Raw genomic sequence first — 17,500 nt, forward strand, 5'->3', positions numbered from 1 at the left:
AGGTCAAAGGTGAGACCAGCTGCTTTCAGCTTCTCTGTGAGAATTCTGAGAGTTGAAGCTTTTGAAGTAGCTCATGGACACTGTGCATGAGACAGCCCACATCCCAGATTGTCTCTCTTAATATTTTGGTGGAAACTTATTAAAAACTAGTGACAAACATTCATTTAGCAGTGTAAATGCATCTAAACATGACAAAACCTTCACAATGCATTCTACAGGTAATTACAGACTCTATGTAAGTGAAATCAAGCCCAAAATTATTAATAAGTAACAAAACTCAACATTTTGTCCCAACTCAACTCCTATGAATCTTATTATTTACTGTGTCTATATGATCAAAAGTATTTCTATATATTAATAAAGAAAAGAAAAAGAGAGTAGAAAGTAAAAGGGTGTAAGGCAGAAATAAAAAAATGTAAGAGAAAGCTATAAGAAGTATATACAATAGAATATTACTTACTGTTTATATTAATAGAGTTAAAAATAAAACATATTATTTACTATTATTTAGTTCTAATTATTATTAGTTAAAGCATGACAGATTATTTACAAACAAGCATAAGCAGTGTAATCAAGAAAGTATAATTAGGTAGTGTCATTCCTGTATCTGTGATGTGTCAGTGTGATATCTAGGTCAAAGGTGAGACTAGCTGCTTTCAGCTTCTCTGTGAGAATTCTGAGAGTTGAAGCTTTTGAAGTAGCTCATGGACACTGTGCATGAGACAGCCCACATCCCAGATTGTCTCTCTTAACATTTTGGCGGAAACTTATTAAAAACTAGTGACAAACATTCATTTAGCAGTGTAAATGCATCTAAACATGACAAAACCTTCACAATGCATTCTACAGGTTATTACAGACTCTATGTAAGTGAAATCAAGCCCAAAATTATTAATAAGTAACAAAACTCAACATTTTTGTCCCAACTCAACTCCTATGCAAATCTTATTATTTACTGTGTCTATATGATCAAAAGCATTTCTATATATTAATAAAGAAAAGAAAAGAGAGTAGAAAGTAAAAGGGTGTAAGGCAGAAATAAAAAAAATGTAAGAGAAAGCTATAAGAAGTATATACAATAGAATGTTACTTACTGTTTATATTAATAGAGTTAAAAATAAAACATATTATTTACTATTATTTAGTTATAATTATTATTAGTTAAAGCATGACAGATTATTTACAAACAAGCATAAGCAGTGTAATCAAGAAAGTATAATTAGGAATAGCATTTGAAGAACATATAAACTTTTAAAGGAAAAAAATGTATCAAATTACTGACCTTATTTTTCCTCTTCAGAAAGAGAAACAAGTTAAATCACAGCTTGCCATTAAATCTCCAGATATTTTGACTAGTTATGAAACAAAACATTTCTTTGAACACAGAGAATAACTTTGATTAAATCTTTTTCAAAATATTTGTTGCTTCTTGGAAATGCAGGAACTATATTTAAAAAGATTAATAATAAAATAAAATGAGAGAAAAAAAAACATAGTACAAATCATTTGTTTTTAGTCTCTTCTTCTTCTCTAAAGTCTTCCACGAAGTTTCAGTTGCCAGTCTCTTTAACGAAGGACTAGCCCATTCCATTTCTTCTATTTTTCCAAAATCTTATTTTTTTGATAAACAGTAAAGCAGAGTCTAAGTCATCGAAAATTTTAGAACCATCAGGAAGGAAGATTTTAAGCTTGGCAGGAAACAGAAGGTATGTTTTAAACTGTGCTTTTAAGCTCCCTTATTAGTGGCAGAAAAACTTTTCTTTTAGCTAATACCATGGAAGAATAGTCATTGTCAAAATGCACAGTTGTTTCATTAATCTTAACAGGAGCTTTAGCCCAAGCAGATTTAAGAACCATCTCTTTATCAAAAGATGATAGAAATCTAACTATAACTGATCTAGGATAGTTTTTGTTAGAGTTAGTATTAGCTATAGATCTATGTGCTCTTTCGATACCAAAAGAGAATGCTTCTGGTAAATCTAAAGTTTTAGGGAGCCATGTTGTTAAAAAGAAGTAATATTGTTACCTTCAATATTTTCTGGCAGTCCAAAAATCCTAATGTTATTGCGCCTAGATCTATTTTCCAGGTCATCCAGCTTTGTTTGTAAATGTGTATTTTGTTTCAGCAGATACTCAATGTTGATTTCCTCTTCTTGTATTCTATTTTCCATGTCATTCACAGCTTCTTCTATGCCTGTCATCTGGATCTTCTGTTGTTGCAGGTCCATATGTAACAAGTCTATTTGTTTTGTAGTTTTTCTATGAAAGTGTCTATTTTAGTATCCATTTTATCCATCTTAGCAGTAAGTTGCTGGACTATAATTATCAGAGACTGAAGTTCTTTCTTGATGCTGGAGTCTTGAGAATTTGTCTTACTGGAACTCATTTCAGACTGATAAACTGACAGGAAAATTTCCAAAGTAATTTCTGACAGGAATATTATTAAGATTTCCTTTCTTTTTTAGATATAGTTCAAGAACTATATAAAACAAACATATTTAGAAAGAAAATTACTTCAAAAATTAATTTTTTAAGTAATTAATTCCTGTCGATGTAATGAAATTGGTGGAGCTGAAGAAATCTGCTGCTATCCTGTGTTCATCCTTGGCCACGCCCCAATATTTTAGTTTCTTAATGCTAAAGCCATCCTTGGTAAATGTTTTAGTACAACAGTGTCCTATTGAATAAAATTTATAATTGCTGTTCTCAGTAGTGAGCACTTTGGACCCATTGGGTTGGGACGGTGGCCTAATGGTTAAGGTGTTTGTCTTACAAACACAAGGTGCAGGGTTTGAGTCTCACAAGGGATAATTGGCTAGGCTTAAAATGGCTCGCAAAGGCAGTTAGCTTAGTACTAATCTATGAACCTATAAACTGCTGTATTGCAGTTTTTGATGTGTGTCATCCCCCATCATTGAGTAAAGTACCAGTAACTATTATCCCCTCCCATCTAAACAAGTACTGAACTTTTGCAGTGTCTACTCCACTGCACTTGATAAAAGCGTATAGTGTATTTTAATGACAGCGTTCATAAACTGCAAATGGAAAAGTCATTTATTGCTTTAAAAAGCAAGATGTTTTGTCAAAACAACATTTTCAACATTTTTGTTTCCTTTTAATAGTTAAGTCTAAATGCATCCTTAAAAGAAAACAGCTGATTTGGCATAGTGGTGTGTTTCTCTGACTATTTTGCACAGGGTCCTGGGTTCAAGACCTGGCAGTGAAATGTATGGTGCTAACACAGCATTTGATGGGAGGTTGGCATAATGGTTAAGGTGTTTGCCTTACTGACACAAGGTATGGGATTTGATTCTCACAGGGGGTAATTGGCTAGGCTTAAAATGGCCCATAAGGGCAATTAGCCTAGTAGTAATCTATGAACCTATGAAATAGAACAAGTGACAACTAAAACATATTAGCGTATACAGGACTCCGCTCTCAACTAGGTAGTGCAACACTTTGTTGGGAAGCTCAAAATGTTAAAACAGTTTACAGAGATCTGACTAACACAAATTCTCTCGTTCAAAAAAAGAGCTCAAGCTGTGTTTATCACGATCACATCTAACATCTCCTTGAACCAACAGAAGAACCCCAAAACTCAAAGTGTCGCCTTCACTTATCTATTCTAGTGCACAAAAAGATCACATTGCTCGGAAAGTAAAAAGAAATCCAAAGGTGGCTCCGCTACATCAAGGCATACAACTTCATATACAGGACATGCAAAATACCATAGTCACAGCCACAGCAGGATCACATCCAAGCAGCTGCACATGCCATACCAAAAAGCAGTTACTCAGACAAACAGCCACTCCAGCTGAAATCCACCAGCCATCATGAACACACTCAAGCACCCACCTTTAACTGACAACAAAAATCACAAACCAGTCTTCCACATAACGGAACACAAAGTAATACTCAGAAAGCAAAGAAAGAAGATGAGAACTAAAAGAAAAACACAAAACATGTAAAATGTTGATGACAGCATTTCCCATATACAAGTAAGTGAAGAACTAATGCCACTAGTCAACAGCTAAGCCCATTTCAGCACGTAATAAAAATAAAGTCAAAAGAATTCCCCCATAAAATCTTACACTGTAAGTTTCTCACAAAAGACCCAGTAAACAAAACCTGTAACTGCAAGCTACATGTATGAGACCAGAAGCTTGCACTATCCCAATATGTTCACTTATCAAATTCGAGGCTAGATAACCCTAATATATTTAAAATGAAGCAAAGAAAAAAAACATGCCATTTCAAATCCGTTCTCAAATAGGATTTTAAATAAGAAAAGAGTTATATTAGTAATTTACCTCTAAAACAACTACTCAATTATAAATATTAAATAAAATGTTACTAAAGATAATTTTTTATAGACTTAATACTAGGAAAAAATGTATAAATAAGATCAAGCTACCTTATTATAGGAAATCTCTGGGTTCTCCTTATCCCATTTAAAGTTGTCGAATGTAGCTTGTTCATATGTTTTAAGAACAAAAATTAAGTTTAAAAATAAAGTAATAAAGTTATATCTGTAGAAAAGTAAATAAATGTTATATTATTTGTCTCTTAACTTCTTCTTCACTTTATCTTCCATCTTGTTCTTTCAGTTTGTCTCTTGAAAGCCATACTGTTCCAGTCCATATCTTCCACTTGTTTTAAAATGTCTTTTGACTGTAGATATGACAAACCAGTATCAGGATCCTCAAAAAACTTGACATCATCAGATAGGAAGACCTTTCAATATGGTAAGGAGTAATAGATGATCTTTAATTTATTCGTTCTTAAGTTCTCTGATTGAAGACAGAAAACATTTTCTTTTAGAGATTACTGCTACTGCTATAGAATAGTCATTGTCAGAACGGATTGTTTTTCCGTCTGTTTTCAGTGGAGATTTTGCCCAGGCAGTTTTAAGGATTGATCTCCTTATCTTGAGAGGAAAAAAATCTCACTCTTGTAGACCTCAGAGATTAATTATTCTTTGAAGAGGATGTGGTTAAAGACCTGTGTGCTCTCTCAATTCTGAATGACATTGCTTCAGGTATGCCAAGTATCTTAGGGAGCCAGGATGTCAGAAATTCACTATATTATTTCCTTCTATTTTTTCTGGAAGACCAAAGATACGGATATTATTTCTGTGGGATCTGTTCTCTAGGTCATAGACTTTGTTCAGCAAAGAGTAAAAATTCAATATTATTTTCATCTTCATTTAGTCTCCCTTCTTTGCTGTTTAGTGAGTCCTCGATACCAGATATGTGTGACTTCTGTTGCTGAAGAGCGTCTTTATTTTGTACATTCTTCTTTGAAGTTATCCAATTTAGTGTCCAGTTTATCCATTCTCAGTGATAACCTCCTGGATATTTGTGAGGACTGACTGCAATTCATTTTTAAAAAGTGAGTCTTGTGAAGTTGTTTTTGAATGACTCCTTTCCAGACCGGATGCATGAATGATCTTCCAGATAAAGGTTTGACAGTAAAATATAAAAAAAATTAAAAAGTTCTTTGATATAATCCCAGAGAATACTTGACATTAGTTAAAATAACAGTTAACATTAGTTAAAATATCAGTTTGAAGATAGGATTATTTTGAGGGTTTATTTCCTGTCAGGAATATATAAAGTAACGGAGCTAAAGAAATCTGCTGCTACTCAGTCAGCATCCCCCCCAAGATACTGTCTTTTGAATGTCTTTGTTTGAGAGGCAGTATGACTATCCCACTTTATTGTATTATTTCAAATCTTCACAGATGCAGGACTCCATGCAGTCCTGAAAATCAGATTATTATCTAAGTGAGATAAAGAAACTGACAGTGATAGAAGAGCATAAGTATATGAAGGCTTCTTCGTTAAAGATCCGTGTGCCTTTCCTTTTTTCTTCCATTTTGTATTGTATTGTAAATATGTTCATAGGTTTTTACTAAGCTTATGCCCAGAAGAGACCATCAAGATGTTCAGCCACATCACCTGGTACTGGTGAGTGACTAGCAGTGCATGAAAAAATCTCTTGCAAGTACGGCAAGTGCATGGCCCCAAAACTCATGAATTCTGTTAATAAAACAAAACGCTAGCACACAGTAGTGTAAGGTGCCTATGAAATTAAATTTATTCAAACATGAATTGGGCAAAAACAGATTCAGCCAGTATATATCCGAACATATTAGCAACAGCAGGCAGAAAAAGTGATCATCAAGCTGTGGGGATTATTTCCACCCAGTTTAAATGAACAATTATAGCTAGCCATTCAGCAGGATAATTGTAGGTGTGTGTTGTTACATAGATGTTGATTAGGCATTGATTCATAGTATTATTTTCAACACTGAGGAAGGCTTAGTAATTTATTGGCCGAAACCGGTCTGTTTTTGCTTAATTCATGTTTGAATAAATTTAATTTCGTAGGCACCTTACACCACTATGTGCTGGCTTTTTGTTTTATTAATGACTAGCAGTGCACTCCATCAAGTAGTCTTTCTGCACATATTCCTGGTAAAAATTTGCAGTCACCCATCCAGATACCCAGAATGGTTGGAGAGGTTGCTGGGGAAGTACTTTGCTTGATAGGTTAGGGTAGCCTGTTCCAGAAATCTGGCATTTGTTGGGTTAAGCATCTGTCACACCATTTGGTCTTCTTGATGTGGTAGCATAGGTTTAGGTCAGAAGAATGATTGTTTACTTTACCACTTGTTCTATTTAGGTGAATGAGTTGAAAGAGTGCTTGTTTATATATAGCATAAAACACTAAACGGTTATCACCCCTCAGGAGTCTGTACAACACTGAGTAGATTGACAGCTTATAGTCTGTCAGTGTAAATGAGGCTACTGAGATCTGAAATCTTTTTTGTTGAAGAAACGTTAAGGTCTCTCACACTGGTTTAGATGCCTGTTGAGGTACATGCTGAAGGGTATGCAATATTCAGTGAAGGGCCTTATAATAGATAAATAAAGTAGGATTATAACTTCGCTGGACTTGGAAGAGATGCCATGAGGGATAAGCTGTAGAAGGATTTTCTAACCACCATAAGGACATGGTGGTCAAAGGAGAGTTTATCAGCATATGTACCCATGTCCCTGATGATTGCTTCGTATTTAAATGGAAAGTTATCTGTACGATAAATAGCAGTGATGTTAGATTTACCACAGGAAACTGTGATGCATTTCTTGGTATGAAAGGTAAGTCCATGATTACAAGGCCAAGCATTTGTTTGGTGCAGTCCTTGCTGGAGAATTTGAGTATCAGAATGGGATTTGATTTCGGGTGGCACAGCAGTTAGCATTGTTGCCTCACAGTAAGAGGTTTTAAGGTTCGATTTTTGGCTGGAGTGCTGTCTGTGTGGAGTCTGCATGTCCTCCTTGCATTCGTGCGGGTTTCCTCCGGGTACTCTGGTTTCCTCCCACATTCCAAAGACTTGCATTTGGAGCATTTCTCCCCGGGTCTGCACTGAAAATGGGCTCATTCCAGTTGGACTTTCCCACTAAACAGATGTTAAATAAAATAACTCTGTTAATTTAAAATGCTTTAGATCGTTAAGAAGTTTAGCATCCTTCAAGTCTTCTGATATCCTATAAATTCTCAGGTTATTTCTGTGATTTCAAGTTTCAGATCTATCCAATAAAAGATTTTGTTTACAACAAAACTTATGTTTGAGCTTCTCTTTTTTTAACCTTGTATCAGTATCCTTTAAGGGATATTCTGTCTCATTAATTTTTGCACTTTATTTATTTTTATTTATCCTGATTCGGTTTGTTCCAACATAGTTTGGAGGAAGTGAGTGAGAGAGACCAGGGTATTTATTTCTTTTTTGAACTCTAGGGGCCAGGTTCCAAGCATTTCTCTCAGTGTAAGTCTATCCTGATTCTGAAAGATTAGCTCAGTGTAAGTGACTTCTTCACCCTAAGGCCTTTCTATAAACAGGCTTACACTGGATGTCAGATTCTAAAACACCTGCTGTCAGCCTGCTCTCAGTGAGAGCAAATTTTCTGGAACTTGGTCCTTTGTGTGGTTTGGTTGTATTGTTTCTGCAGCCGATTGCTACAGACAGGGAGTGGGAACATTTGCATTTTTTTTTGGAATTGCCGGTATGTGACTTTGGAGTTAATATATTTAATTAGGATGAGGGCAGGGTGATTACAGTATCTAAGGGCAGTACAGAGTATATAAAGTGCATGTATTTTTGGGGGTAGAGGAAGAAAGTGAAGTATCTTGAGGAAAACTCACACAGATAAAAAGAGAATATGTAGACTTCATTGGCTTAAGACTTCATTTTTGCAAGCATTTCACTGAATTCCACTTCAAAATGTAGTTTTTATAGGGCATCAGTGCATCCTTCTATGCGGGGCTTTACCTCTTGTACTATCTTAACTTACACAAGATCTTTGTGACAGAGGCCTTGACTACTGTATCACATAATTTACGAAGATGCTTTTTAATTTAGACATTGCAAAATATTGCCAGTAAAATGTTTTAATATTTTCTGGAAAATTGGACATTTTGTTCTTGGGTTGGGTTTGACATGTATCACAAACAATTAAGAAGGTCCATAAAAATGGGTATTTTATACAGAAACAAAAAATATTTAACAGATACTTCAAAGATAGCTATTGCAAGAACCTGCCTCCTATCAACACTCCTGTATGCTTCTCCAATTTTTTTCAACCTCAAAAGGACTGACCTAAGAAAACTAGAAACATGCTATCATAAAATAGCTAAATTTGCCACTGACTGTCCACATCAGACCCACGACTATCACATCTTAAAAAAAACTACTACAACTATTATCCTGCAATCAACTAACCATGGTACACAAACTACTGTATCAGGCTGAAAAAAAACCCCAGCTCTACTAAACATTCTGCAACCCTCTTCTACCCTAGCTTACGCTCAACAAACAAATTGCTGCTACCAGGTAACCAAATCCACCAACACTGCTGTTGATTCCCTATATTCCAACCAAGTAGCAAAATCCAGGAATTCACTTCCTTATGCCATTAGAACTACTATTGATGCCAGCCAGTTTAAAAATACCCTTAAAAATTATCTTACTGACTCTTGGCTTTGTACGGGTATTACTGCAAGCTCACCTAAATTTATGCCTACCTTCCTGCTTTGCTGCTGTAGCTATATTATTCTGTTCTCTGATTAGCTATGTTGTGGTCTTCCTCTCTGTTTACTATGTATGAATTTTTTTTTTTTTTATTTACTTTGAAAAGAAACATGACTATGTTGTATAAATATCAGCTGTAACTATAAGTTTTTAAAGTTTAAATGTTCTTAAAGTTTTGTTGTATGTGGAGCTTTTCTCCCTGGACCTCCGCTGAAAATGGGTTTTCATCCCAGTCGGACTTTCCGGTAAACAAATGTAAAATAAATACATTTACACCTTTTTTAGGAGTCAATATAAAAATAATGGCATTTTTTTTTTTGAAGTTTTCATTAATTTTTGCCACCGTTATTATATTATTATTTATTTTGTGTTACACAATCTGTCATTTGACATTAGGGGGCACAAATAAGTGAGTATGTGTGCAGTACATGAGCAGTTAATCTTTATTTTTTTTTTATTCTATTTGTTGACTGAGTGAACAACTATGTACAGATTCTACTGTGACAACGTGGAGCACAGTCTAGTTAACTTGACTTGCCCATACACAAGAGACAACTGGAGATTGACAAATTGAAACGTAGGAGTAAAGGATGAAGCTTGTTAGCAGCTTGTAGCCTGAGTCCTTTACAATAAATTGTCAGACAACTGAGGTAAAACTGCCATTACATAATCATTAGCATTTATTGGAGTTAATAGTGATGAGTGTTACTCTAGCATGCCTATTTACTGTACTTGTAAAAGCTGATTTGCTGTTGTCTGTGTGCATTATGCACTAAGTCTAGCAGAAAAAGAAAAACAAAGAGTACGATCACATTGTAATGCCACTAAAGCTGTTCTTTAGAATGCAGATTTAATGCAGTGTAGTTTTTTTTCTTCACTTTTGGACAACGTGTGTAATTGTTTTTTGTGATATTAGAACATAATTCCCCTCGTGCTGCATTTAAACCTACAATTTGTATTTTCCTTCTTTACAGTGGAGTAATGAAAGCACCTTCTCATCAGGCCATTCTTGGGGTTGAGAACTACCTAGAGGTAAGCGTATATTCCCTAGTCACAGCGCTAATTATCTCTGCAATGTTTTGTAGGTGACAAAATGGGAAAAGGGGGTGGTAGGTGCTGCTGATGCCAATAAAAGAAAATGCAATAAATAGTATCTGCTGTAGAAATGTTTGTATCTTAAGATTCTGTTTTATTTTTGTTTAAAATTTTAGATAACTTTAAAATCTTAGTTTTATAGATAGTTTTGTGTAGCTTTAAAATTTTAGTTAGTTTTAAAGATATTTTAGTAATTAAAAATTCATTATTAAGATGGACTGGAACTCGCATATTTGGGCAGCGGTGATCAGTCAGTGAATTTTGAGGTTAGCTCTAAGGGAATGGAATAGCTCATTGACTGACTAGAATTATTTATTCTTTGTTTACAAGTCATTGACTGACTAGAATTATTTATTCTTTGTTTACAAGTCACTGACTAGAATTATTTATTCTTTGTTTACAAGTCACTGACTGACTAGAATTATTTATTCTTTGTTTACAAGTCACTGACTGACTAGAATTATTTATTCTTTGTTCACAAGTCACTGACTAGAATTATTTATTCTTTGTTTACAAGTCACTGACTGACTAGAATTATTTATTCTTTGTTTACAAGTCACTGACTGACTAGAATTATTTATTCTTTGTTTACAAGTCACTGACTGACTAGAATTATTTATTCTTTGTTTACAAGTCACTGACTGACTAGAATTATTTATTCTTTGTTTACAAGTCACTGACTGACTAGAATTATTTATTCTTTGTTTGCAAGCCACTGACTGACTAGAATTATTTATTCTTTGTTTACAAGTCACTGACTGGCTAGAATTATTTATTCTTTGTTTACAAGTCACTGACTGGCTAGAATTATTTATTCTTTGTTTACAAGTCACTGTGTTTTTCTTTTGCTTTTGAAATATTTGTATACCTCTTCATTTCCAATTTATTACAATGGTTATGGCGTCTAGGTCCAGGGATGTGATCATTCCACTGTATTCTGCACTTCTTGAGTACAGTGCCCCCATTGGCATGTCCTGCTCAAACATCTGAAGGAACCTGAATGCCCATAGTGCTTTCTCAGTTGTGCCCCCATTGGCATGTCCTGCTCAGACATCTGAAGGAACTTGAATGCCCATAGTCCTTTCTTACTAAGAAAATCAGGAGTCTAAATCTAACAGTTTGTGGACTGTCTCAAAGTGTTGCCCCTTTTTGTTGTCATACAGACTGCTGAGAAACTCTGCCTCGTGTACAGCGGTTCAACAGGCCTTATGCTGTCAGACTTATTGCACATTCACAAGTCCAATGGGGGCATAAACACCTGATGAGTTGACTTAAATCTCTTCTACAGCATAAGTAGATGTTGGAGAGAGAGATAATTTATCACATAGACTACCCCTTTTTTGGGAATCACCTTCCTTTCAGCATGAAGCAAGTACTTGTCTTATACTGCTCAAACGTAGTCTGGATGAACGGATGGGTAACCACAATTTCACCCTTGATTTTGCGCTTCTCCCTCTTGGAAAGAGGTAAATGTAAATGTTCTGCTAGTTTTGGGATTATTTGCACTGAAAATATAAGTGCTACAAACTTCATGGATCAGTACCTGGTAAGTACGTATGAACTGATATAGTTTTGCTTATGTATGTTGGACTTCCAGTACCATTATCTGTCTGAGAACCGATATTTAACAGATTCCAGTGTTGATAAGTGACATTTTTAACAGATTTCAATGTTAAGTGACAGCTTTGTCATAGTGTTAGTGTTCTAGCAAGTGTCCATATAATAGAAATTACATAATTTAATAGACTTTTTTTTCTTAAGAGGATCTGGTGAGGTAACTGACATTGCTGAGAATAAATGGCATTTTATTTTATTTATATTTGTTGACAAAGGGTAGTGCAGTGATCAGTATTAACCAATTTCAGCCTCAACTAGGTGAAACAGAAAATATTTCACAACCATAAAAATAAGAAATGTCGGCAAGAACAGAGTAGTTCAGACTAATTACATAGAAATAACTGTGTCTATACATTCTGGGCGGCCACAGTGGTGCAGCAGTTAGCGTTGCCGCCTCACAGCAAGAGGTTCTGTGGTTCGATTCTCGGCTGGGTTGCCTTCTGTGTGGAGTCTGCATGTCCTCCCTGTGTTCACGTGGGTTTCCTCCGGGTGCTCCGGTTTCCTCCCACATCCCAAAGACATGCAATAGGTGGATTGGACACTGTAAATTGGCCCTAGGCATGAGTCTGTGATTGTGTGTGCAGTCAGTGGAAGGTTGGGTGCCGGGCTGGCAACTCGACACTGTAAAACTCCACTGCCAATCATGAGCAGACAGGTGATCCGCTGTGGCGACCCCTAACCGGGAAAAGCCGAAAGAAGAAGAAGAACTGTGTCTATACATTCTAGTCACAAGCAGAGTGTAATGCACAATATATGCATTAGTTTGTAATGTAGGTCACTCTTTAGTGAATTTGAGAGAGAAGAGGAGATTTGGAAAGTTGATAATTTAGGTGATATGTCGTGTAATGAAGCAGGAGCATTTGATTTGCATAAAAAATGCTTCTTGTTATGCATTCTAATTTGGAATAAGTGTTGATTTCCTTAATTTCGACGGGAAGAGCTTGCCAATGAATAGGTGCCTGTGACAAGAAGGCATGTACAGTTTTGTGGAGTTTGGTTCTAAGGCTAATGAGAGTTGGTGTGACAGAGCATGTGCAGTGCTGTGGGGTTTGGTTCTAGGGGTAATGAGAGTTGGTGTGACAGAGCATGTGCATTGCTGTGGGGTTTGGTTCTAGGGGTAATGAGAGTTGGTGTGACAGAGCATGTGCATTGCTGTGGGGTTTGGTTCTGGGGTAATGAGGGTTGGTGTGACAGACCATGTGCAGTGCTGTGGGGTTTGGTTCTGGGGTAATGAGGGTTGGTGTGACAGACCATGTGCAGTGCTGTGGAGTTTGGTTCTAGGGGTAACAGCAGAGACCTCCAAGGCAGAAATGCATTCGACCACCACAACACAGCACAAGACACACAGCTCACCTACACAGTGTGCCCCAAAACCTAAGCCCCTAAGGCAAAACAGCTTGCCCTATACAATAATCATAGGTGACTCAATAGTGAGAGACACTGATGTCCCACTCACTAGGTTGAATAAGGAGAAGGTAACAGCAAGCTATCAGGTGCCAGAATCTGACACACAACACACGCACTCAGGTCACTCCACAACAAGTACAAGTAGGACTCTGTCATTGTTCATGTGGGTGTGAATGACCTGAGATGCACCTCCCTGGACTACATGAAAAAAGACTTGGTGAAGCTCTTGGATTATGTGGCCAGGCAGGTATGACCCTAGCACTGAGCAGCATCCTACCATCGCCCAGAATGATACCACAGTACAAACAGAAAATTATTGACTTCAACAGTTGATCCAGTATTGTCTGCTTGGGATGACATGATTAACATACCTCGATGCTTTGCCAGAGATGGCCTGCATCTGTCACCCCTGGGTTTTCGGGTACTGGCTAAGGTTCTTGCCACCCCTATAGTGCCTTTTTTAGGTAGTGTTCCAAAGACCAAATTACCACCATAACAGCTATAAATAAATGCAATCTGAGGGTCATGCTGTGCAATGCTAGAAGTCTAAATCTCAAGATGCACTCACTCGAAGCACTCCTCAAAATGGAGAACATCAACATTTGTGCTGTAACGCAGACCTAGTTTAAAGCAGCAGAAAGCACCCCTGTGCTACCAGGCTGTAACTCATTCCACACCTTTCGACCCCATAACATGGACCGAAGCTCCAAAGGCGGTGGTGTCTCCATATTCATAAGGGATGTACACACCTCAGACTTGTAGCCCAGCATAACACATCTGAAATACACCAGGTAAAACTAACATTGGGTAAGACGGTGATTCAGGTCATAGCCTGCTATAGGTCCCCAACCATGTCCCAAGACTCTCACTCTATAGGTTCATAGATTAGTTCTAGGCTAACTGCCCTTGCGAGCCATTTTAAGCCTAGCCAATTATCCCTTGTGAGACTCAAACCCTGCACCTTGTGTTTTAAGGCAAACACCTTAACCATTAGGCCACAGCACCCTGGAAACTATTAAGATCCAACCCAACACTCTCTCATACTAGGTAACTTCAACTACCCCTCCATCATCTGGGAAAACTACTTACGCACCAATGCACTTTCCCAGCGCTTCCTGGAATTTATCAGTTCCAGTGCCCTGGACCAGCTCATTCTTACCCCCACTAGAGGAAGCAGCATCCTTGACCTGGTTATTACTAACATGGGTAACCATTGCTGTACACCAATAGTCAATTCCTCCCTGGTTAGATCGGACCACAGACTAATCACCATGTAAATCCACATCTCAACCACAACCCCGCAAGGGTATCCACCGTGAAAAACTTCTCCAAAGCTGACTTTGGACTCCTAAAATCAGTGGTGGCTAACTTCATGGCACCCATGCTAATGAAAAATAGATACATGACTGCCGAATCAAACACCAATGCACTGTACGAACACGTACATAAATGCATGGAACTAGCTCTACCCAACAGAACCAAGATGCTCTCTTCCAAAAAAAAGTAAGCCAGTCTGGTGGTCCCCTGACCTTAATAAACTCTGAAACAGAAGGAAGAAACTGTTGCAGAAAAAGGTGAAGTCCCCAGACTGATAAAATTTCCTTATTAGCCTCAACAAAAAGTTGAGATCTCTCATCAAAACCTCCAAAGCCAGCTATGAAGGCAGAATTGCATTGGGCACTAAAAACAACCACAAAGCCTTCTATAGTTATGTCAAGAATCTCCATGGCAATACCCAGATTTGCTCTGAATTACTGCACAATGGTACCTCCTATATGGCTCCAGCAGATATTGCCAACATACTGGCCAACAGATTCAATTCAGTACCCATCTCTCCCCCCGTAAAGGACCAATTTCAGTACCGGAAGAATGCCAGGAACCCAGCTTTACTGCAACACAGGTTAAAGCTGCATTGTCTAAGGCCAAGAATACAGTTTCCATGGGACCTGACAGTAACTCTGGCTGTGTTCTACATGAATTACAAATTGAACTGGTACCGCATCTGTGTGCTCTGTTCACTCACAGCCTCACCTCAGGCTTTGTCCCTACCAAGTGGTGCACTGCTACAGTCATTCCTCTCCATAAAGAAGGAGCGCAACTACAGACTCTGGAAATGATTGCCCCATTAGCCTGATGAGTCTGATATGTAAAGGTATGGAGCGCATCATCATGGACATAATTAACAAGGATATAGGGAGTCTCCAAACTCTAGATCCCACGCAATTTGGTTTTGTGAAAAGTAGATCATGCCTGCTCAAAATGGTTGACTTATTTGAGTCAGTCACTAGAGCGGTGGGTGAAGGTAAGGCAGTTCATACAGCCTACCTCGATCTGGCCAAGGCCTATGATACCATTCCTCACTCAGGAGTTATTGATAAACTCAGCAAACTAGATCATCAACCCCTATATCGTTAAGTGGGTTGCAAATTGGCTCACAGATAGAACCCACAGTGTGAAAGTAGCAGACTCCAAGTCAGACTGCCGACCAGTCACGAGTGGAGTCCCAGAGGGATCAGTCCTGGTTCCTCTCCTGTTGGGCATCTACTTCTCAGAAGTCTAGGCCAATACAGAGGGACTCTGGCTGACTAGATTTGCAGACGACTGCAACCTGGGAGCCATTATTAACTCCCCAAGTCATGCAGACATCCTATAGAAAGGCCTCACTGAGACCAATGACTGGTGTCAAAACCATAGCCTTAAGCTTAATGCCAAAAAATGCATCATCATCCCCTTTTGGAAAATCTCAGTTCACACTAATTACCACATCGATGAGAGTCCACTGAACACTGAAGGCGTTATAAGAGATCTGGGGACACAGGTTAACAGCAGCCTCTCCTTCGACCACCACATTGCCACTGTGGTCAGAAAGTCCTTTTATGTGGCACATCTCATTACCAAGGGTTTTGCATCCAGGAAGAAAGAGGTCATCATTTCTCTCTACTCTTCCCTCATTAGACCAATTGTAGTGTATAATGCCCCATTTGGCATGTACCTCACTAGACACCTGCAACTGCTGGAGAGGCCACAAAAGTACCTCACGAAGAGGATCCTAGGCCTTAAACACATGTCCTACACGGACAGACTCAAAAACCTCCAGCTATTTTCTCTCTCATATTGTCTAGTAAGAGGCGATCTCTGCTTGATTTACAAAGTCATGTCTGACCCAGCTGTGTTAGATATGCTACATCTAAAGAAATCCCAATCCTTTTGCACCACACATTCTGGAGACCTCAACCTCATTACCACAATCAACAGAACATGCTGGAGGAACAGGTGCATAACCCAGAGACTGCCCATGCTCTGGAATTGACTTTGCATACATGTATACCTCTCAACCTGGAAACATCAAAAATCTGGACAAGGCCCATGAAAAATAGGTACAAATCTGTATGCTAATTAACATATAATTTGCATACACAATTATGTAACCCCGTCTACTTCAATGGACTTGTGGGATACCAACTATCAAATGCAAACTGAAGAACAGACAACCAAAATATGGCACCAGAGTCCACCTGCAGCCATTCCAGTGTCCCATTACCTGGCTATTTTACCCCATTTACCTAAACACTAATGTGTGCATACTGCTTTACTGATACAATGATTATTTGGATTTTATTTTTGCATTTTACAGCCCAATGCACAAACACCAGTAGACATCTGCTAAACAAAGCAACATTGTCTCACAACGAAAATTGACTTGGCATTAAAACTTTTCTGCTCTTGTAACTCACATTCATTGAAACAGCATTGAAACCCACACCACATTCAAAGAAAATGCATTTGACCAGTAATGGATAAAGATTACCTTTGGGCTATTTTCAAATCATTAGCCCCTTGTACACAAAACAAGAAACATAAGTTTTTTATTTGATACACCTTCCTGACTTTATTAAACTATATTCCTTGTATAATACAGCACACTTGTTAGAGCGCATTTTACATTTATTGTTTGAACATTTTTCCAGTAGGCTGTAGGCAATAAAACAAAATGCATGAAGCAATAATGACAAAACTGCCCAATTCAGAACATTTCCATCATAAACGTCTGCTTCCAGTGTGTCCACAGCCACACTATAAATAGGATGACAGTAGTGTAAGCCATAGGCATCTTGCACATCTTCTCACACTTATTTTCAATTTCAGTTTTTTTTGGGGGGGAGGGGGGGTACAAAAGGCCAAAAACCAGGGACACATTTTAAACATAGCTTGTATAATTTTGGGAAGTTGCTAGAATAACATATGTCACAACCCTGCATTTCACTGGCAAGTCTCAAACCCAGGACC

The 17,500-nt window shown here is 37.7% G+C and overlaps 1 protein-coding gene across 2 annotated transcripts in view; it reads left to right on the forward strand.

Annotated features, from left to right (window-relative positions):
• PUSL1 (pseudouridine synthase like 1) overlaps positions 1 to 17,500 on the forward strand; it is an 873,916-nt gene that overhangs the window by 128,097 nt on the left and 728,319 nt on the right. For both annotated transcript variants that reach the window (XM_044063203.1, XM_044063204.1), the window contains exon 2: positions 10,069 to 10,126. In XM_044063203.1, the coding sequence (XP_043919138.1) occupies positions 10,069 to 10,126 (58 nt within the window). The remainder of the gene's footprint in view (positions 1 to 10,068; positions 10,127 to 17,500) is intronic.

This window comes from Protopterus annectens, chromosome 2.part1 (genome assembly GCF_019279795.1).
Source record: "Protopterus annectens isolate FY-2018-M chromosome 2.part1, PAN1.0, whole genome shotgun sequence".
Classification (NCBI taxonomy): domain Eukaryota; kingdom Metazoa; phylum Chordata; order Ceratodontiformes; family Protopteridae; genus Protopterus; species Protopterus annectens.